Source organism: Oncorhynchus clarkii, chromosome 18, assembly GCF_045791955.1.
Source record: "Oncorhynchus clarkii lewisi isolate Uvic-CL-2024 chromosome 18, UVic_Ocla_1.0, whole genome shotgun sequence".
NCBI classification, from domain to species: Eukaryota; Metazoa; Chordata; class Actinopteri; order Salmoniformes; family Salmonidae; genus Oncorhynchus; species Oncorhynchus clarkii.
In genome coordinates, this window is record NC_092164.1 from 67,182,832 (window position 1) to 67,205,810 (window position 22,979).

Here is a 22,979-nt window from a genome sequence, read left to right on the forward strand (position 1 = left end):
AAAAGCATCTCCTGGCCCCCGACGACAGAGAGGGAGAGACATGTCTTGCCTGTGTTGCCTGCTACTATGCTAAAGGGAGTTTCTGCCTTATTTCTCCTTCTAAATCATTGATGAGAGTGAACAAGAGCATGCTACAGAAAGAGGGGGAGGCAATGTGGTTTCATTGAGTGTCAATCATATGAGCTCAGTTTCCATCTCTAAATGTACTAGCACAATACAGTCTGCATGCCACTGCAGCTCTGACCGGATGCCATTGTGGCTCTACGTTATTGCAGTCCAGTGGTGGTGTGAGTGAGTGCAGCAGCCACACCCTAGAGCTGTGTCAATCTGCTGACTCACACTGGCTCCATAATAGAACTCTCTCCCTAACTCCCCCCCTCTCTCCCTAACCCCTCCCCTCCCTCTCTCCCTCCCTCCCCGAGAGAGAGAGGCGATGTGCATCAGTAGAGGGCAAGAGAGAGAAGAATGGAAGGGATATGGAGATAGAAAAGAGAGGACACTTGAGGGGAAGTAAAGAAGAGAGAAGAGAGCGGGGATGTATGAGGATTGACCTTGCAGATTGGTGACCGCAGTCAAAGGTGGGGGGGTTGCTGAAGGAGGGAGTCAGTGGGTAGAGCAGCATCCTAAGGAAAAATGCCATCAATTCCCTGTGACCACACCTAAGAGTCTCACACAATCAATGGTCAAATCAATAAGTGGCTGAAACAGCCCTACGCAGCGTTATCTGACCCCGTGGCAACAGGACCCGGCATTATCTGACCCCATGGCAACACGACCCAGCATTATCTGACCCCGTGGCAACACGACCCAGCGTCATCCGACCCCGTGGCAACACGACCCAGCGTCATCCGACCCCGTGGCAACACGACCCAGCGTCATCCGACCCCGTGGCAACACGACCCAGCGTCATCCGACCCCGTGGCAACACGACCCAGCGTCATCTGACCCCGTGGCAACACGACCACACCCACCTCTGGTCCTGAATCTTCTGCCGGTTGAATCTCAAGTGGAAATCTCTGAGCTCGTCTTTCAGGCCTGTCAACAGCATCTGATCCACACGCCGGTCCAAGCGCTCGTCTATGGCTAAAGACAGACAGGGGGAGTCGGTGTTTAAAGGGTAGCGCATCCAAATTAGACATTTAAAACATATTGGTTTCCTAACCCTGTAGGCAACCCAAGCTATGATTTTGGCCACTGTCTACAAAGGCTTATTAACTTATTAGCGTTTGTGTCCAAAAACCCAATGCAAGTGAATATCCCCCCCCCCCCCACCCACTTTACTGAGCTAAGAAAACAATATGAGACACTTTGGGGAAAGGGGGGGGGGGTTTCCTTACCCTCCATGTCAGCATGTAACCAGAAGATACAGGGGTCTGGGTACCTCAGTGGCCCCCCCAGCACATCTCCCCCCTCCTGCCCTCTCTGCTCCTCCAACCAATGGCTGTGAGGCACGCCTGTTTCCGCATGCACCTGTAGGCTCCTAGAGGTGTCAATCAAAACAGGACACAGTGAGAGTCCCGCCCTCTTTCACAGATGAACATAAGAGGACATAGAAATACAAAACAAAATGGAGGGGGGAAAAAACAACAGATTTCTTGACATTAGATGTGATGGGTCGGGGCTGTTGTCTACTCTGTCAGATGATGAGAGGGGTTGGGGCAAATGTGATGGGTTGGGGCTGGTGTCTACTCTGCCAGATGATGTGACGGGTTGGGGCTGGTGTCTACCCTGTGTCATTAGATGATGTGATAGGTCGGGGCTGGTGTCTACCCTGTGCCATTAAATGACATGATGGGTCAGGCAGGTGTCTATTCCGCTTCATTAGATGATGTGATGGGTCGAGGCAGATGTCTACTCTGACTCATCAGATGATGTGATGGGTTGGGGCAGGCGTGACGGGTTGGGGCTGATGTCTAGTCTGAGTCATCAGATGATGTGATGGGTTGGGGCAGGCGTGACGGGTTGGGGCTGATGTCTAGTCTGAGTCATCAGATGATGTGATGGATTGGGGCTGATATCATCCGATGACTCAGACTAGACATGATGGTTGGGGCTGATGTCTAGTCTGAGTCATCAGATGATGTGATGGGTTGGGGCAGGTGTGACGGGTTGGGGCTGATGTCTACTCTGAGTCATCAGATGATGTGATGGGTTGGGGCTGATGTCTAGTCTGAGTCATCAGATGATGTGATGGGTTGGGGCAGATGTCTAGTCTGAGTCATCAGATGATGTGATGGGTTGGGGCAGGTGTGACGGGTTGGGGCTGATGTCTAGTCTGAGTCATCAGATGATGTGATGGGTTGGGGCTGATGTCTAGTCTGAGTCATCAGATGATGTGATGGGTTGGGGCAGGTGCCTACTCTGAGTCATCAGATGATGTGATGGGTTGGGGCTGATGTCTAGTCTGAGTCATCAGATGATGTGATGGGTTGGGGCAGATGTCTAGTCTGAGTCATCAGATGATGTGATGGGTTGGGGCAGGCGTGACGGGTTGGGGCTGATGTCTAGTCTGAGTCATCAGATGATGTGATGGGTTGGGGCAGGCGTGACGGGTTGGGGCTGATGTCTAGTCTGAGTCATCAGATGATGTGATGGATTGGGGCTGATATCATCCGATGACTCAGACTAGACATGATGGTTGGGGCTGATGTCTAGTCTGAGTCATCAGATGATGTGATGGGTTGGGGCAGGTGCCTACTCTGAGTCATCAGATGATGTGATGGGTTGGGGCTGATGTCTAGTCTGAGTCATCAGATGATGTGATGGGTTGGGGCAGATGTCTAGTCTGAGTCATCAGATGATGTGATGGGTTGGGGCAGGCATGACGGGTTGGGGCTGATGTCTAGTCTGAGTCATCAGATGATGTGATGGGTTGGGGCAGGTGCCTACTCTGTGCCCAGTAAACTCAGCAACCTCTCAGCTCATTGACAGGATGGTGTTTTATGACACACATACTTACAGAGAGGGGGTACAGTATGTCAGAACAGCCTGTCTAGAACCTGTGAGATTGAGGGTTGGGTCACAGGGTGCTCCTCCTCTGCTGTGTGTGTGTGTGTGTGTGTGACACTGTTCCTCTACTGACAGGAAATGACAGGAGGAAACAGTTTGTGTCGGGTGAGGTTTGTCTCTTCACAGCACACAGTGCACCCAGGCATGAATAAGTGATGTGGAACAGAGTGTCAATAATATACAACCAGTTCCAGCCCACCCGGCTAACACGCAGTACCAACCCACCCGGCTAACACGCAGTACCAGCCCACCCGGCTAACACGCAGTAGCAGCCCACCCGGCTAACACGCAGTAGCAGCCCACCCGGCTAACACGCAGTACCAGCCCACCCGGCTAACACGCAGTACCAGCCCACCCGGCTAACACGCAGTACCAGCCCACCCGGCTAACACGCAGTACCAGCCCACCCGGCTAACACGCAGTACCAGCCCACCACGCAGTACCAGCCCACCCGGCTAACACGCAGTACCAGCCCACCCGGCTAACACGCAGTACCAGCCCACCACGCAGTACCAGCCCACCCGGCTAACACGCAGTACCAGCCCACCCGGCTAACACGCAGTACCAGCCCACCCGGCTAACACGCAGTACCAGCCCACCCGGCTAACACGCAGTACCAGCCCACCCGGCTACCACGCAGTACCAGCCTACCACGCAGTACCAGCCCACCCGGCTACCACGCAGTACCAGCCCACCCGGCTAACACGTAGTACCAGCCTACCTGGCGATCTTGCGTGTGTCGTGAGGATGTAGCATGGAGGCCATTTCAGGATCGACCTCGGTCAGTCTCCTGTGGAGCTCAGCCCCGCCCAGTTTCTCGAGCTCCGCCTTCCTATCAAGAGACCCGCCTTTCTTCCCCTCTCCTTCATTCTCATGCTGAGAGAGAGAGAGAAAGAGAGAGAAAGAGAGAGAGAGAGGGACAGAAGTAGAGAGAAGTGAAGAGAGCGAATTAGAATAAAGTGAGTTGACATTAAATTGCATCATCAGGTGCTCTTCACATTATCTTCCCACATTATCTTCCCACATTATCTTCCCATATTTTGAAGGGAGAAGGAGCGAAATGGTGGGGGAGAAGTCACGGGGAGGTTACTTCTTACCCCTGTATACCCAGTTAGGGGTGTGGCTCTTACCCCTTCATCCATCAGTACTCTCCACAGCAGTGATTCTATGTAGTAGTTAGTTCCTCCTACTATGACAGGCAGCTTCTCTCTGCTGTACACGTCCTCTATGTGAGCTGGTTAAGGAAACACTGATTTACCCTAATAAATAACACACACACTTTAAATAACAATATAATGTTTCTAAACACTTCATTAGTGTGGGATACTACCACTTCATGTGGATACTACCACGATAAAGAAATAAAATAACTTTCTCACTCATCATTAAACGCACAAATATCATAACCCCCCAAGACATGCTAACCTCTCACCATTACAATAACAAGGGAAGTTAGCATTTTATATCATAACCCCAAGACATGCTAACCTCTCACCATTACAATAACAGGGGAGGTTAGCATTTTATATCATACCACCAAGACATGCTAACTTCTCACCATTACAATAACAAGGGAGGTTAGCATTTTATATCATAACCCCCCAAGATATGCTAACCTCTCACCATTACAATAACAGGGGAGGTTAGCATTTTATATCATACCACCAAGACATGCTAACCTCTCACCATTACAATAACAAGGGAAGTTAGCATTTTATATCATAACCCCCCAAGACATGCTAACCTCTCACCATTACAATAACAAGGGAGGTTAGCATTTTATATCATAACCCCCCAAGACATGCTAACCTCTCACCATTACAATAACAGGGGAGGTTAGCATTTTATATCATACCACCAAGACATGCTAACTTCTCACCATTACAATAACAAGGGAGGTTAGCATTTTATATCATAACCCCCCAAGACATGCTAACCTCTCACCATTACAATAACAGGGGAGGTTAGCATTTTATATCATACCACCAAGACATGCTAACTTCTCACCATTACAATAACAGGGGAGGTTAGCATTTTATATCATACCACCAAGACATGCTAACTTCTCACCATTACAATAACAGGGGAGGTTAGCATTTTATATCATACCACCAAGATATGCTAACTTCTCACCATTACAATAACAGGGGAGGTTAGCATTTTATATCATACCTCCAAGACATGCTAACCTCTCACCATTACAATAACAAGGGAGGTTAGCATTTTATATCATAACCCCAAGATATGCTAACTTCTCACCATTACAATAACAGGGGAGGTTAGCATTTTATATCATACCACCAAGACATGCTAACTTCTCACCATTACAATAACAGGGGAGGTTAGCATTTTATATCATACCTCCAAGACATGCTAACCTCTCACCATTACAATAACAAGGGAGGTTAGCATTTTATATCATAACCCCAAGATATGCTAACTTCTCACCATTACAATAACAGGGGAGGTTAGCATTGTTTTTTTGTGGGGGGTGGGGGTTGATTTATAGGTGCCAGGCACAACGGTTTGAATGTGTCAAGAACTGCAACGCTGCTGTTTTTTTAATACCCAACAGTTTCCTGTGTGTATAAAGAACGGTCCACCACCCAAAGACCATCCAGCCAACGTGCCACACCTGTGGGAAGCATTGGAGTCAACATGGTTAAATTTGGGACATGTTACGAATAAAATTTTATTATGAAGGCAAACGTGTGTTTTGGGGGGGGGAGTATATGAACTACATATATTGATTTACAAAAGTATACAAGGCAAGTGATCAGAGAGCTGATGATAGGATCATAGGAAGTCCCTCCCCTCTCTCTCTCTCTCTAGGGATAATTAGATATCTTGTCTGAGCAGTTAAGGCCCATCAGCTATCACTCCCCTCCCCCTCGCACACACACACAGACAGTCACCACTCTGAAATCCGTAAGGAGTGAGAGAGAGATGGTGAGAAGAGGAGATAAAGGAGGGAGAATATGAGCCTGTGGGAGAGAGACAGAGACAGATGGATGGAAAGTAGGAGGGCTGAAGAGAAAGGAGGGGAGGAAAAGGGGGGTGAGAGAGAAAGGAACAGAGAGCGGGGGAGGGAGGGAGCGAGGGACAATCAGGAAATGATGCTAGAGAGATGCAAAGAGAGAGAGAGATGCAGAGAGAGAGAGAGATGCAGAGAGAGAGAGAGATGCAGAGAGAGAGAGAGAGAGACGCAGAGAGAAAGAGAGAGAGACGCAGAGAGAAAGAGAGAGAGACGCAGAGAGAAAGAGAGAGACGCAGAGAGAGAGAACGAGACGCAGAGAGAGAGAGAGAAAGAGAGACGCAGAGAGAGAGAGAACCAGAGACGCAGAGAGAGAAAGAGCGACGCAGAGAGAGACAGAAAGAGACGCAGAGAGAGAGAGAAATAGACGCAGAGAGAGAGAGAGAAAGAGAGACGCAGAGAGAGAGAGAAAGAGAGACGCAGAGAGAGAAAGAGCGACGCAGAGAGAGACAGAAAGAGACGCAGAGAGAGAGAGAAAGAGACGCAGAGAGCGAGAGAGAGAGAGAGAGAGAGATGCAGAGAGACAGAGATGCAGAGAGAGAGATGCAGAGAGAGCGATGCAGAGAGAGAGACGGAGAAAGATGCTATGTGAGCAGCATGTTTAACGGAGAGAGAATGGACCGGTCATGATACTATGTTATTCTCCTCTCTCTCTCCTTTACTCTCCATTCCTCTACACCTCTTCTCACTTCCTCACTCTTCCATTCCATTCTAAACATCCAACTTTCTCTTTACATCCATTTTAACTACCTCTCTCTCCATACCTTCTTTCACTCTATTAGATCTGTCTGTCACTCTCCCTCCCCCACTCCGTCTCTCTCTCCCTCCCTACCCCGTCTCTCTTTCTCCCCCCCGTCCGTCTCTCCCTCCCTACTCCGTCTCTCCCTCCCCCTCTCTCTCTCTCCCCCCTCCCCCCGCGTCTCTCTATCCCCCTCTTTCTCCCTCCCCCCACCCCCCCGCGTCTCTCCCCCCCTCTCGAAGTCTCTCTCCCCCCCACGTCCCTCCCTCCCTCCCTCCGTCTCTCCCTCCCTCCCTCCTCCGTCTCTCCCTCCCTACTCCGTCTCTCCCTCCACCTCTCTCTCTCCCCCCCAACCCCCCCCAACCCTCGTGTCTCTCTCTCCCCTCTTTCTCCCTCCCCCGCACCAGCCTCGCGTCTTTCTCCCCCTCACGTCGCTCTCCCCCCCGCGTCTCTCTTTCTCCCTCCCTTCCTCCCCCGTCTCTCCCTCCCTCCTCCTGCCCGTCTCTCCCCCCCTCCTCCTGTCCGTCTCTCCATCCCTACTCCGTCTACCCCTCCCTCCCTCCATCTCTCCCACCCACCCCCCATCGCCCCCCCCCCCCGTCTCTCTTTCTCTCTCCCTCCCCACTCAGTCTCTCCCTCCCTACTCCGTCTTCCCCTCCCTCCTCTCCTTCTCGCCCCCCCCCCCCCCCGTCTCTCTTTCTCTCTCCCTCCCCACTCCATCTCTCCCTCCCTCCCCCGTCCGTCTCTCCCTCCCCACTCAGTCTCTCCCTCCCCACTCCGTCTTCCCCTCCCTCCCAGTCCGTCTCTCCCGCCCTCCCCCCCTCTCCCTCCCCCCCGTCTCTCCCTCCCCCTGCTTCTCCCTCCCCCCCACCAGCTCCGTCTCTCTTCCCCTCACGTCGCTCTTCCCCCCCGCGTCTTTCTCCACCCCCGCGTCTCTCCCCCCCGCGTCTCTTTTTCTCCCTCCCTCCCCCCCTCCTCCTGTCCGTCTCTCCATCCCTACTCCGTCTACCCCTCCCTCCATCTCTCCCACCCACCCCCCCGTCTCTTTCTCCCTCCCTCCCCCGTCTCTCCCTCCCTCCTCCTGTCCGTCTCTCCCTCCCTCCTCCTGTCCGTCTCTTCATCCCTACTCCGTCTACCCCTCCCTCCCTCCATCTCTCCCACCCACCCCTCCCCCCCGTCTCTTTCTCCCTCCCCCGTCTCTCCCGCCCTCCCCCCTGTCCCCCCCCCCCGTCTCTCCCTCCCACCCCCCCATCGCCCCCCCCCCGTCTCTCTTTCTCTCTCCCTCCCCACTCCGTCTCTCCCTCCCTCCCCCGTCCGTCTCTCCCTCCCTACTCCGTCTTCCCCTCCCTCACCCCCTCAGTCTCTCCCTCCCTCCCTCCCTCTCCGTCTCTCCCTCCTCCCCCCCCTCCGTCTCTCTTTCTCCCCAACCGTCTCTCTTCCTACCTCCCCACTCCGTCTCTCCCTCCCTCCCCCCCGTCTGTCCCCCCCAGCCCTCCCTTCCCGTCTCTCCCTCCCTCCCCGTCCCTCCCTCCCTCCCTGTCTCTCCCTCCCTCCCTCCCTCTACGTCTCTCCCTCCCTCTCCGTCTCTCTTTCTCCCCAAACGTCTCTCTTCCTACCTCCCCACTCAGTCTCTCCCTCCCTCCCCCCCCCGTCCGTCTCCCCAGCCCCCCCCCCCCCCCCCCACCCCGTCTCTCCCTCCCTCCCTCCCTCTCTCTACGTCTCTCCCTCCCTCTCCCTTTCTCCCCCCCTCCGTCTCTCTTTCTCCCCAACCGTCTCTCTTCCTACCTCCCCACTCCGTCTCTCCTTCCCTCCCTCCCCGTCCATCTCCCCAGCCTCCCCAGCCCTCCCCTTTCCCTCCCCCCCACTCCCCCTCTCTCTCCCCCGTCCGTCCGTCTCTCCCTCCCTCCACCCCCTCGCGTCTCTCTGCCCCCCGAGTCTCTTTCCCCCCCCCCCATCTCTTCCCCCCCTATCCCTCCCCCCGCCTCTCTTCCCCCCCTCTCTCTCCTCCCCCGCGTCTCTCTCCCCCCGTCTCTCTACCCCCCCTCGCGTCTCTCTTCCCCCCCTCTCTCTCCCCCCCGCATCTCTCCCCCCGGTCTCTCTTTCTCCCCCCCCACCCCCTCGCGTCTCTGTTCTCTGTCGTGGATGATGTTCTCTGTCGTGGATGATGTTGCTGACTGGTTGAGCACCGGTACACACTACCAAGTGTGATATTTTTTCAGATGTTGCCCTCCTGGAGTTACACAGTAATAGGGTCAGTGCTATTAACTTCACGACATTCATACTATAGAACGCCGTTTGGGTCTTTGCATGTCAAAGATGCACGTCAAAATAACACTATTTGACTCGTTAACCTCTTGGAACTCCCCATACCGGATCCGGTATCAGGAATACAGACTCAAGCTCATTACCATAACGCAACGTTAACTATTCATGAAAATCGCAAATGAAATGAAATAAATATGCCATCTCGCAAGCTTAGCCTTTTGTAAACAAAACTGTCATCTCAGATTTTCAAAATATGCTTCTCAACCATAGGAAAACAATAATTTGTGTAACAGTAGCTAGCAAACAAAGGATTTAGCGTTAGCATTAGCGTTAGCATCCAGCACGCAACATTTCAACAAAAACATAAAAGCCTTCAAATAAAATCATTTACCTTTGAAGAACTTCTGATGTTTTCAATGAGGATACTCTCAGTTGGATAGCAGATGCTCAGTTTTTCCAAAAAGATTCTTTGTGTATTAGAAATAGCTCCGTTTTATACATCACATTTGGCTACCAAAAAAAAAACGAAAATTCAGTCCTCAAAACGCGAACTTTTTTCCAAATTAACTCCATAATATCGACTGAAAACATGGCAAACGCTGTTTAGAATCAATCATCAAGGTGTTTTTCACATATCTCTTCATTGATACATCGTTCTTGGACACATGCTTTCTCCCCTGAATCAAATGGTAAAGTGGAAGCAGCTGGCAATTGCGCACCGAATTCGACGCAGGACACCAGGCGGACACTTGGAAAATGTAGTCTCTTATGGTCAATCTTCCAATGATATGCCTACAAATACGTCACAATGCTGCTAAGACCTTGGGCGAACGACAGAAAGTGTAGGCTCATTCCTTGCGCAATCACAGCCATATAAGGAGACAATGGAAAACAGAGCTTCAGAAATTCTGCTAATTCCTGGGTGATGCATCATCTTGGTTTCGCCTGTAGAATGAGTTCTGGGGTACTTACAGACAAAATCTTTGCAGATTCTGAAACTTCAGAGTGTTTTCTTTCCAAAACGGTCAAGAATATGCATAGTCGAGCATCTTTTCGTGACAAAATATCGCGCTTAAAACGGGAACGTTTTTTATCCAAAAATGAAATAGCGCCCCCAGAGATCCAACAGGTTAAATAAGCTTTTAATTTGACACGTCGTAAAATTAATAAATGAACTATTAATGAATTATTAATGAATTTGCACGTCACTACTATCAGTAGCACTGTACAAAGCTGTACAACAAAAAAAAAGTCTGCAAACACCGGGCCACGAACGATGTGTTTACAATACCGTGTTGGTAATAAAAGCATTATTTGTTCGACCGCAACTTCTGGGGTAGCTAGCTTTAGCTTGGTACCTAGCTAACTTTAGCTTGGTGCCTAGCTAGCTTTAGCTTGGTGCCTAGCTAGCTTTAGCTTGGTGCCTAGCTAGCTTTAGCTTGGTGCCTAGCTAGCTTTAGTTTGGTGCCTAGCTAGCTTTAGCTTGGTGCCTAGCTAGCTTTAGCTTGGTGCCTAGCTAGCTTTAGCTTGGTGCCTAGCTAGCTTTAGCTTGGTGCCTAGCTAGCTTTAGCTTGGTACCTAGCTAGCACCAATACAACCAGCCTGAAAACAACGACCAGTAGAAACTGCAGTCATTTTCATTATTCTTCGCAATGGTTTAGGAATCCTTGTGAGTAAGTATTAGTTAGGTAGGTAGGTAGGTAGCCACTTGTTGTTTGCCTACTGAAATATAATTTTATTTCATGAAAATAAATAGCTAGCCAGCTACTTATCCCTGTTGCCCAAAGCTAACGTTATAAGCAGCCAGCTAGCTTCATCTGGCTCGTGAGGCTCGACCAGACCGGGTTATGTGTTGTGAAGCTAGTCACAATAAGGATTAGGCACAATAGTGGAATTTGCGGTTTGCCTTCAAAATAAAAGTACCTCTTCGAAAGTGATGCAGAAGGTTACAATTGGTGGAATCGTGACATATTTAGACTAGATAATGTTAAACAAGGTTGGAATGTGGAGCAATGAAATGGGGTATCAGTCTAGTCAGTGACACCCACAGAACACAACTATGAAAAGTTGTCGCGTTGTAGCTCTTATCGCGGGACTGTGACTGTGTGAAATCACCTCCCCAGTCAGCCTATTGTGTGTATTGATATTCATATTTCACTGTACAGCTTTACCTAAGGATTGGGGGATCAATGAAATGGGATATCAGTCTACTCAATACCTAAGATATTTTTCCCCCAAAGTCCTCAGAGTTATCGGACTCCAAAACATCCGCGCCTACCCCTGCTAAACCCGGACGACGCTGGGCCAATTGTGCAGCTCCCAATCACGGCCAGATGTGATACAGCCTGGATTCGAACCAGGGACGGTAGTGACGCCTCTTGCACTGAGATGTTGAGTCCGTGTGTGTTTTAACTATTCAACTGTACTAGAATGAACTAAAAAAGCCACTAAAATGTGAAATATTGGTTATCGGTATTGGTATCGTTTAGCTAGCTGTTGCTAACTAATTTGTCCTGGGATATAAACATTGGGTTACTATTTTACCTGAAATGCACAAGGTCCTCTACTCTGACAATAATCTCTACTCTGACAGATAAAAGGGTAAAAGCCAACTTTAAGGTGCATTACCACCACCAACTGGACTGGAGTGTGGACCTCAGTTCATCTTATAATCACCCACGTGGGTATATGAACCAATGAGATTGGAGAGGCGGGACTGGCAGCGTGTCAAGCGCCACAAATACAACCAAGTTCTATTTTAGCGCCTGGCTACACAGACGCTCGTTGACGTGCGCGAGCGTGGTGGTCCACATTTCTCACCCATACAGGAAGTACATTCATAAAGGATATGAGAGCCAGGGCCTTGTTCCTGAAGTCTACCACAGTGTAGCTGCTGACCAAGGGATCCACGAAGCTGATCATGTGATGACTGCACTGGGCACGCTCCTCAGCCGTCACCTTATTGGTTATGATGTCCAGCCCACGATACACCTGAGGAAGAGAGAGAGAGAGAACCAATCAGATGTCAAGATCGACAAGGCAGAGAAGTTGTCCATGAAATGTGCTTCAGAGACCAATCGAACTGCAATTAACGCAAAACAATGTAGAGTGAGAAACAGTAGCCAATAACAGAACAGCCACTGAGCTAAACAGACCCACAGACACTGCCAGCGTTGGATATTAGAATGTGACAACTGAGTGTCAACGTCTCGGAGGAGTCTCTCTAACCTGAATGCTAAGATGCTCCTAAATGGTCTCATGTACTGTAGTCTCTCTCTTCAGGCTCCCTACACATTCATGTACTGTAGTCTCTCTCTTCAGGCTCCCTACACATTCATGTACTGTAGTCTCTCTTCAGGCTCCCACCACATTCATGTACTGTAGTCTCTCTCTTCAGGCTCCCTACACATTCATGTACTGTAGTCTCTCTTCAGGCTCCCACCACATTCATGTACTGTAGTCTCTCTCTTCAGGCTCCCTACACATTCATGTCCTGTAGTCTCTCTCTTTAGGCTACCTACATTTTGCCTAAATTTAGTGAGGGGGAGGGGGGGACATTGACATAACAGAAGGCAGGCACACCATCAGTAATGAGAACATAACGCTCCCTAAAATTACCAGACAGTGTACCACTTCCTCTCACACACACACAACAAAATGAAGGAACGATCAACGTGTTCTCCTAGTTGTCAGTGCGTGTACCCATCTCCCTCTGTGCCTGTCAGCGTAACAGGAAACACGGTCCGCTTGGGGGGGGGGGGCTGCTCCTTTAAAGCATACGTGGTGTCAAACTCATTCCACGGTTTTTACTTCTTTCAATTAAGACCTAGATGAGCAGGTGAGGCAAGTTCCTTACTAATTAGTGACCTCATCAACCAGGTAAAAAAGGAGGAGTGAAAACAAGCAGACAGGATCCTCCGTGGAGTTGGACTCGTGTTCTGAGGAATGTTCCGCGGAGCTAAGAGGATGGGATAGATATCAAAACATTTATATCAGAAATGAAGAGCTAACACGGCTGAACGGATAGATAACAGCGACAGACCTTAACGAAAAACGCTAATCGAAACGAATTAGTACAAAAAAGGATTGTAACTGACAGGGCTTAATCAGTGCTTTGGCAGGGTAATCATCACACCCTGCTAGGAGACGAGACACGAGACAGAGGAGACACGAGACAGAGGAGAGGAGACACGAGACAGAGGAGAGGAGACACGAGACAGAGGAGAGGAGACACGAGACAGAGGAGAGGAGACACGAGACAGAGGAGAGGAGACACGAGACAGAGGAGAGGAGACACGAGACAGAGGAGAGGAGACACGAGACAGAGGAGAGGAGACACGAGACAGAGGAGAGGAGACACGAGACAGAGGAGAGGAGACAGAAGAGACACGAGACAGAGGAGACACGAGACAGAGGAGACACGAGACAGAGGAGACACGAGACAGAGGAGACAGAGGAGAGGAGACACGAGACAGAGGAGACACGAGACAGAGGAGACACGAGACAGAGGAGACAGAGGAGAGGAGACACGAGACAGAGGAGACACGAGACAGAGCAGAGGAGACACGAGACAGAGGAGACACGAGACAGAGGAGAGGAGACATAGGAGAGAAAGCAGTGGAGAGGAGACACGAGACAGAGGAGACACGAGACAGAGGAGACACGAGACAGAGGAGACACGAGACAGAGGAGACACGAGACAGAGGAGAGAAAGCAGTGGAGAGGAGACACGAGACAGAGGAGAGGAGACACGAGACAGAGGAGAGGAGACACGAGACAGAGGAGAGGAGACACGAGACAGAGGAGAGGAGAGGAGACACGAGACAGAGGAGAGGAGAAACGAGACAGAGGAGAGGAGAAACGAGACAGAGGAGAGGAGAAACGAGACAGAGGAGAGGAGACATAGGAGAGAAAGCAGTGGAGAGGAGACACGAGACAGAGGAGACACGAGACAGAGGAGAGGAGACACGAGACAGAGGAGACACGAGACAGAGGAGAGGAGACACGAGACAGAGGAGACACGAGACAGAGGAGACACGAGACAGAGGAGAGAAAGCAGTGGAGAGGAGACACGAGACAGAGGAGAGGAGACACGAGACAGAGGAGAGGAGACACGAGACAGAGGAGAGGAGACACGAGACAGGAGAGGAGACACGAGACAGGAGAGGAGACACGAGACAGAGGAGAGGAGAAACGAGACAGAGGAGAGGAGAAACGAGACAGAGGAGAGGAGACATAGGAGAGAAAGCAGTGGAGAGGAGACACGAGACAGAGGAGACACGAGACAGAGGAGAGGAGACACGAGACAGAGGAGAGGAGACACGAGACAGAGGAGAGGAGACACGAGACAGAGGAGACACGAGACAAAGGAGACACGAGACAGAGGAGAGGAGACACGAGACAGAGGAGAGGAGACACGAGACAGAGGAGACACGAGACAGAGGAGAGGAGACACGAGACAGAGGAGAGGAGACACGAGACAGAGGAGACACGAGACAGAGGAGAGGAGACACGAGACAGAGGAGAGGAGACAGAGGAGTGGATAGAGAGGAGACAGAAGTGTAAGACATGGAAAGAATGGAGGAAGTGGAGACGAGAACCAAACAGAAAGCAAAAAGGAGTGAGTGAATAATAGTGGAGACAGGAGAGGAGACAGAGGAGACAGGAGAGGAGACAGAGGAGACAGGGCGAGAGGGAGGGCGAGTGTCAGGGTAATGTGGCTCTAATTCGGAGTCGCGATCCTCAGCGGCTCCCTGATTGAGAGGGGTTTGGTCCTCAAAGCAGGGAGAACACACACACACACACACACACACACACACTCTCTATAGTAATTCAAAAGAGCTCGTACCAGCCTCCTCCAGACACGCTCCAACCCTCTCACTCTTTGGGCACATTCATCTTCTCTCTACTTCCCAGTCGTGTCCCTTTAGCTTTCCTCTCCCCCCCCCCCCTCCCTCCCTTCCACTGTTTCTCTACCCTCCCTCCCCTCCACTTTTTCTCTCCCCTCCCTCCCTCCCTCCCTTCCACTGCTTCTCTCCCCTCCCTCCCTCCCTCCCCTCCACTATTTCTCTCCCCTCCCTCCATTCCTCCCATCCTCCTCCACTGTTTCTCTCCCCTCCCTCCCTCCCTCCCTTCCACTGTTTCTCTACCCTCCCTCCCTCCCTCCCTCCCCTCCACTTTTTCTCTCCCCTCCCTCCCTCCCCTCCACTATTTCTCTCCCCTCCCTCCATTCCTCCCATCCTCCTCCACTGTTTCTCTCCCCTCCCTCCCTCCCTCCCCTCCACTGCTTCTCTCCCCTCCCTCCCCTCCACTATTTCTCTCCCTCCCCTCCTCGACTGTTTCTCTCCCTTCCCTCCCTCCCCTCCATTGTTTCTCTCCCCTCCCTCCATTCCTCCCATCCTCCTCCACTGCTTCTCTCCCCTCCCTCCCCTCCTCCAGTGTTTCTCTCCCCCCTCCCTCCCTCCCTCCCCTCCTCCACTGTTTCTCTCCACTCCCTCCATTCCTCCCATCCTCCTCCACTGTTTCTCTCCCCTCCCGCATTGTTTCTCTCCCCTCCCTCCCCTCCTCCACTGTTTCTCTTTCCTCCCTCCTCGACTGTTTCTCTCCCCTCCCTCCATTCCTCTCCTCCTCCTCCTCAACTGTTTCTCTCCCCTCCCTCCATTCCTCTCCTCCTCCTCGACTGTTTCTCTCCCCTCAATCCCTCCCCTCCTCCATTGTTTCTCTCCCCTCCCTCCCTCCCCTCCTCCACTGTCTCTCCACTCCCTCCATTCCTCTCCTCCTCCTCGACTGTTTCTCTCCACTCCCTCCATTCCTCTCCTCCTCCTCGACTGTTTCTCTCCCCTCCCTCCCCTCCTCCACTGTTTCTCTCCCCTCCCTCCCCTCCTCCACTGTTTCTCTCCCCTCCCTCCCCTCCTCCACTGTCTCTCCCCTCCCTCCATTCCTCTCCTCCTCCTCGACTGTTTCTCTCCCCTCCCTCCCCTCCACTCCTCCCCCCTTCCTCCATTCCTCCCCCCTCCCTCATTCCTCCCCTCCACTCCTCCTCCATTCCTCCCCTCTTCCGACTGTTTCTCTCCCCTCCCTCCATTCCTCCACTGTTTCTCTTTCCTCCCTCCGACTGTTTCTCTCCCCTCCGACTGTTTCTCTCCCCTCCCTCCTCTCCTCGACTGTTTCTCTCCCCTCCCTCCATTCCTCTCCTCCTCCTCGACTGTTTCTCTCCCCTCCCTCCATTCCTCTCCTCCTCCTCGACTGTTTCTCTCCCCTCCCTCCCTCTCCTCCTCCACTGTTTCTCTCCCCTCCCTCCCATCCACTCCTCCTCCACTGTTTCTCTCCCCTCCCTCCCATCCACTCCTCCCCCCTCCCTCCATTCCTCCCCTCCACTCCTCCCCCCTCCCTCCATTCCTCCCCTCTTCCGACTGTTTCTCTCCCCTCCCTCCATTCCTCCCCTCCTCCACCCTCCCTCCCCTGTTTCTCTCCCCTCCCTCCATTCCTCCCCTACTGTTTCTCTCCCCTCCTCCACTGTTTCTCTCCCCTCCCTCCCTCCCCTCCACTGTTTCTCTCCCCTCCCTCCCCTCCTCCACTGTTTCTCTCCTCTCCCTCCCCTCCTCCACTGTTTCTCTCCCCTCCCTCCCCTCCACTCCTCCCCCCTCCCTCCATTCCTCCCCTCCACTCCTCCCCCCTCCCTCCATTCCTCCCCTCTTCCTCGACTGTTTCTCTCCCCTCCCTCCATTCCTCCCCTACTGTTTCTCTCCCCTCCCTCCATTCCTCCTCCACTGTTTCTCTCCCCTCCCTCCCTCCCTCCCCTCCTCCACGGTTTCTCTCCCCTCCTCCACGGTTTCTCTCCCCTCCCTCCCTCCCCTCCTCCACTGTTTCTCTCCCCTCCCTCCCTCCCCTCCTCCACTGTTTCTCTCCCCTCCCTCCCTCCCCTCCTCCACTGTTTCTCTTTCCTCCCTCCCCTCCTCGACTGTTTCTCTCCCCTCCGACCCTCCGACTGTTTCTCTCCCCTCCCTCCATTCCTCCCCTCCTCCCCCCTCCCTCCCCTCCTCCTCGACTGTTTCTCTCCCCTCCCTCCCTCCCTTCATTCCTCTCCTCCTCCTCGACTGTTTCTCTCCCCTCCCTCCATTCCTCCCCTCCTCCTCCGACTGTTTCTCTCCCCTCCCTCCATTCCTCCCCTCCTCCTCCGACTGTTTCTCTCCCCTTCCTCCCTCCATCCATTCCTCCTCCACTCCTTCCCATCTCTCCGGCCGGTCTACTGTATCCACCACAGGTTAGCTTTTCTCGTCATGAATCTTCTTCTGGAGGCAGCTCTGCAGAGTGATCATGAGCTAGCACAGCCACAAAGCTATCAGAAATCATTCAGTTCTGCCTCCAGGACAAGATTGTTACCAATCCCACAAGGTATATATGACACCAAACATCCAGAAGAGGCTACTCTCCTCGCTGGTTATCTTCACAAATAATCCTGATAGGTATCAGGTCTGGTGTTTTCTGTAATAACCTCACTGTTTTACAGCCTGTGTTCATAATGGCCTGCTCAGTAAAACGACCCGTCCTGATTTGTCATAGACGCTTGGTTAAAAAAAACTTTAATGAGCAAGCCTTCATTCCTGAACCTGCCTCTGTACAAATGTTATAGAATCTGCTTGATCCCCTCTGTCGAGGACGCTTGGACCTTCTTTTTAGCTGTATTGTTAACAAACACGCCCCCATAAAGAAAATGAGAGTTAAAAACAGGTTCAGCCCCTGGTTCGACCGTGATCCTGCAGAGTTACTCCACCTCAAGAATTGCATTTGGTGAAAGGCTTGGCACACACATACTCAGACTGACTGGTTCTCGTTCAGGCAAATGAGAAATAAGTGCACTCAGGCTATCCGGTAGGCCAAAGTTAGTTACTTTAAGGAGCAGTTCTCTCTCTGTGGGTCTAACCCCAAGATGTTCTGGAAAATGGTTAAAGACCTGGAGAATAAACCCTCCTCCTCACAGCTGCCCATGTCCCTTAATGTTGATGATGTGGTTGTTACTGACAAGAAGCACATGTCTGAGCTCTTTAAATCACCACTTCATTAAGTCAGGATTCCTATTTGACTCAGCCATGCCTCCTTGCCCGTCCAACATTTCCTCATCTCCCACCCCTTCTAATGCGACTATCACCGATGCTTCTCCCTCTTTTTCCCTGCCCAGCTACAAAGTTTCTCCCTGCAGGCAGTCACTGAGTCCGAGGTGCTAAAGCAGCTCCTGAAACTTGACCCCAAAAAAACATCTGGGTCAGATGGTTTAGACCCTTTCTTCTTTAAGGTTGCTGCCCCTATCATCGCCAAGACTCTCTCTGACCTTTTTAACCTGTCTCTCCTCTCTGGGGAGGTTCCCATTGCTTGGAAGGCAGCCACGGTTCATCCTTTATTTAAAGGGATAGATCAAGCTGATCCTAACTGTTATAGGCCTATTTCTATTTTGCCCTGTTTATCAAGTGTTTGAAAAACTTGACAATAATCAACTGACCGGCTTTCTTGATGTCTATAGTATTCTCTCTGGTAAGAAATCTGGTTCCCGCTCAGGATATGGATGTGTAACCTTGATTCTAAGCAATGTTGTCCTTTCTTGTGGGCCAGCTAAAGACTATTGGTGTCTCTGAAGGATCTTTGGCCTGGTTTGCTAACTACCTATCTCAAAAAGAGTGCAGTGTATGAAGTCAGAAAATCTGCTTTCTCAGCCACTGCATGTCACCAAGGGAGTACCCCAAGGCTCAATCCTAGGCCCCACGCTCATGTCAATTTACATCAACATAGCTCAGGCAGTAGGAAGCTATCTCATCCATTTGCATGCAGATACAGTCTTAGCTGGCACTTCCCCAGATTTTGTGTTAAATGCTCTACAACAAAGCTTTCTTAGTGTCCAACAAGCTTTCTCTACCCTTAACCTTGTTCTGAACACCTCCAAAACAAAGGTAATGTGGTTTGGTAAGAAGAATGCCCCTCTCCCTACAGGTGTGATTACTACCTCTAAGGGTTTAGAGTTTGAGGTAGTCACCTCATACAAGTACTTGGGAGTATGGCTAGACGGTGCACTGTACTTCTCTCAGCACATAGGCTAGTTGAGAACAAGTTCTCATTTACAATTGCGACCTGGCCAAGATAAAGCATAGCAGTGTGACAAAAAGGGATAAACAAACGTAGTCATTAACACAATAGAAAAAGTCTATATACAGTGTGTGCAAATGGAGTAAGATTAGGGAGGTAAGGCAATAAATAGGCCATAGAGGCAAAATAATTACAAATCTGCATTAACACTGGAGTGATAGATGTGCAGAAGATGAATATGCAAGTAGAGATACTGGGGAGCAAAGGAGCAAAAAATAAATAACAATATGGGGATGAGGTAGTTGGGTGTGCTATTTACAGATGGGCTATGTACAGGTGCAGTGATCTACGAGCTGCTCTGACAGCTGATGCTTAAAGTTATAGGAGGGAGATAAGACTCCAGCTTCAGTGATTTCTGCAATTCGTTCCAGTCATTGGCAGCAGAGAACTGGAACGAAAGCCGGAGATGGTCACCGTCTACAGAACATGCAAAAAAAATAAATAATCGCTGCAAAAGAGAGGGTCAAACACTTCAAATCTCTCGAGTCATCTTCGTCACAACCACCCAACTACTTTATAGCGAATGCAAGGCAAGTTAACTTTTAGCTCAATGCATGATGTGTGGGGAATTCAGAATGGGGGGAAAAAAATGTCATGGTTTGTCTGTCTAACTTGCTAATAGCTTGTCAATAATGTAAACTGAAGCTTTCCGTGTCACCTACTCCTGGAAAAACACTACACGTTGATCTGCTGCTGTATGGGTCGTGTGTCTACAGACTCTATTCACCCATTACACACGATAACACGTTATGTAGTTTAGTCACCCAACCAACATATTTTGTTCATTTAAAATCCAGCAGTCGTCAACTTGGTTGTAAAAGAGTTCCAACTGGAGAAACACCATATACCCCCCACCGCCACATACCATAGACCCCCCCACACCATAGACCCCCCCCCCACACACCATATACCCCCCCACACCATAGACCCCTATATTTATGTTGATTGTTGGGCTCATTTGCAATTACTATCACGGTCTTCGTAAGACTCGTTTGTATTTATGTAAAATGCGCATGGGGTCATTGCATATACTCAAATGCAACACAGAAGATAGACTGTGTGTGTTTGAATAATTATAAAATGTACCACCACCAATAATTTATTTGCTATTCCCTTGTTTACAGAGTGTGTGTGCAGCAGGCAATCCCAGTAAAGTTACTGGTCCCCCCCCTCATCTACATTTGTGACAGACACTCCAGCAAGAGTTTAAAAAGGCAGGCTCCTTATGGACCCACATCAACGCACGCTCCAGACCTCACTGTAAGCCCTTTCGTATTACATCGCAAAAGGACATGATGCCATTTCACGTTGTTGAGAGGCCCGTCTTTCTGAGGCTGACGAAGGTTGCCGTGCCTCACTAAAAAAAAAAGTGGCCATCGCGAACATTATTTTCCCGAAGCCTGAAATCCCAAACCTGTACAACCAGGTTAAAGTTGATGTTGGGGGGGAAAAGTTTGGCTCAAAAAGCACTTTGGTTTGGCTGCAACTACTGACCTGTGGACCAGCGAAAACAGGCTTCACTATACATTACCTGACCACAAGCAACTGGAATCAAACTGACTGGAATCAAACTGACTGGAATCAAACTGCCTGGAATCAAACTGCCTGGAATCAAACTGCCTGGAATCAAACTGCCTGGAAAGTTCTCCAACAGTTCTCCCCAGAAGATTACTCAGCTCACAACAGTTTTTTTTTGTATATACTGGAAGAGTGTGTGTGTGTGTGGGGGGGGGGGGGAATCAACAATGAAGACCAGGTCTGAAAACCACAGAAAACGCAACAAACACGACCAAGGCTTTTGAACAGGTCCCAGATCTGTGGCTTTGGTGCTTCAACTCATCATTTGAACCTGACCATCTCAAAGGCTCTGAAAAATATCAGAGAGTTGACACAGCAGTCAAGGCCTGCCGTCATCTGGTCCAGGGCTTCTCACGGAGCTGGAAGAGAAGGAGAGGACGGAGAGGGAAAAAGCAAGCCGCCCTCAACATTGCCACAGAAGGCTCTGATCCATGATGATGTGGTGACCCGGTGGGGGCTCTACACACACACAAGATGCTTGAGCGTTTAATCAGAGAACAGCAGCCAGTCTGTGTGACACTGGCTGGAGAACGAGGAACGTGGAATCTGATGCCCCAATGATGTCGACAATAGTGTCATGGAGCAACTGTGCCAGCTCCTAAAATACCGTGACAATACTGATAACCGTGATCATTTTGGTCACTGTCATCGGGATATGAAATGTTCATACCATTCCATCTCTAGAATGTACCATGTTTTGAGCTGCTACCATGTTGTGTTGTTACCGTGATGCTGTCTTGGGTCTCTCTTTGTGTAGTGTTGTCTGTCTCTGTGTAGTGTAGTGTTGACTGTGTAGTGTAGTCTGTGTAGTGTAGCGCCGCCTCTCTTCATGTAGCGCCGCCTCTCTTCATGTAGCGCCGCCTCTCTTCACGTAGCGCCGCCTCTCTTCACGTAGCGCCGCCTCTCTTCACGTAGCGCCGCCTCTCTTCACGTAGCGCCGCCTCTCTTCACGTAGCGCCGCCTCTCTTCACGTAGCGCCGCCTCTCTTCACGTAGCGCCGCCTCTCTTCACGTAGCGCCGCCTCTCTTCACGTAGCGCCGCCTCTCTTCACGTAGCGCCGCCTCTCTTCACGTAGCGCCGCCTCTCTTCATGTAGCGCCGCCTCTCTCTATGTAGTGTTGTTACCATGGTGCTGTCTCTCTCTATGTAGTGTTGTTACCATGGTGCTGTCTCTCTCTATGTAGTGTTGTTACCATGGTGCTGCCTCTCTCTATGTAGTGTTGTTACCATGGTGCTGTCTCTCTCTATGTAGTGTTGTTACCATGGTGCTGTCTCTCTCTATGTAGTGTTGTTACCATGGTGCTGTCTCTCTCTATGTAGTGTTGTTACCATGGTGCTGCCTCTCTCTGTGTAGTGTTGTTACCATGGTGCTGTCTCTCTCTGTGTAGTGTTGTTACCATGGTGCTGTCTCTCTCTGTGTAGTGTTGTTACCATGGTGTTGTCTCTCTCTATGTAGTGTTGTTACCATGGTGTTGTCTCTCTCTATGTAGTGTTGTTACCATGGTGCTGTCTCTCTCTATGTAGTGTTGTTACCATGGTGCTGTCTCTCTCTATGTAGTGTTGTTACCATGGTGCTGTCTCTCTCTATGTAGTGTTGTTACCATGGTGCTGTCTCTCTCTATGTAGTGTTGTTACCATGGTGCTGTCTCTCTCTATGTAGTGTTGTTACCATGGTGCTGTCTCTCTCTGTGTAGTGTTGTTACCATGGTGCTGTCTCTCTCTGTGTAGTGTTGTTACCATGGTGTTGTCTCTCTCTATGTAGTGTTGTTACCATGGTGCTGTCTCTCTCTATGTAGTGTTGTTACCATGGTGCTGTCTCTCTCTATGTAGTGTTGTTACCATGGTGCTGTCTCTCTCTATGTAGTGTTGTTACCATGGTGTTGTCTCTCTCTATGTAGTGTTGTTACCATGGTGTTGTCTCTCTCTATGTAGTGTTGTTACCATGGTGCTGTCTCTCTCTATGTAGTGTTGTTACCATGGTGTTGTCTCTCTCTATGTAGTGTTGTTACCATGGTGTTGTCTCTCTCTATGTAGTGTTGTTACCATGGTGTTGTCTCTCTCTATGTAGTGTTGTTACCATGGTGTTGTCTCTCTCTATGTAGTGTTGTTACCATGGTGCTGTCTCTCTCTATGTAGTGTTGTTACCATGGTGCTGTCTCTCTCTATGTAGTGTTGTTACCATGGTGCTGTCTCTCTCTATGTAGTGTTGTTACCATGGTGC

At 50.6% G+C, this 22,979-nt stretch overlaps 1 protein-coding gene across 1 annotated transcript in view; it reads right to left on the bottom strand.

Annotated features, from left to right (window-relative positions):
• The window catches only part of LOC139372779 (tRNA isopentenyltransferase 1), an 84,239-nt gene that overhangs the window by 22,037 nt on the left and 39,223 nt on the right, over positions 1-22,979 (bottom strand). Inside the window, exons 2-6 of the mRNA XM_071112582.1 lie at positions 11,898-12,038; positions 4,140-4,238; positions 3,731-3,885; positions 1,338-1,480; positions 972-1,083 (exon numbers count right to left, since the gene is read on the bottom strand). Coding sequence (XP_070968683.1) covers positions 972-1,083; positions 1,338-1,480; positions 3,731-3,885; positions 4,140-4,238; positions 11,898-12,038 — 650 coding nt within the window. The remainder of the gene's footprint in view (positions 1-971; positions 1,084-1,337; positions 1,481-3,730; positions 3,886-4,139; positions 4,239-11,897; positions 12,039-22,979) is intronic.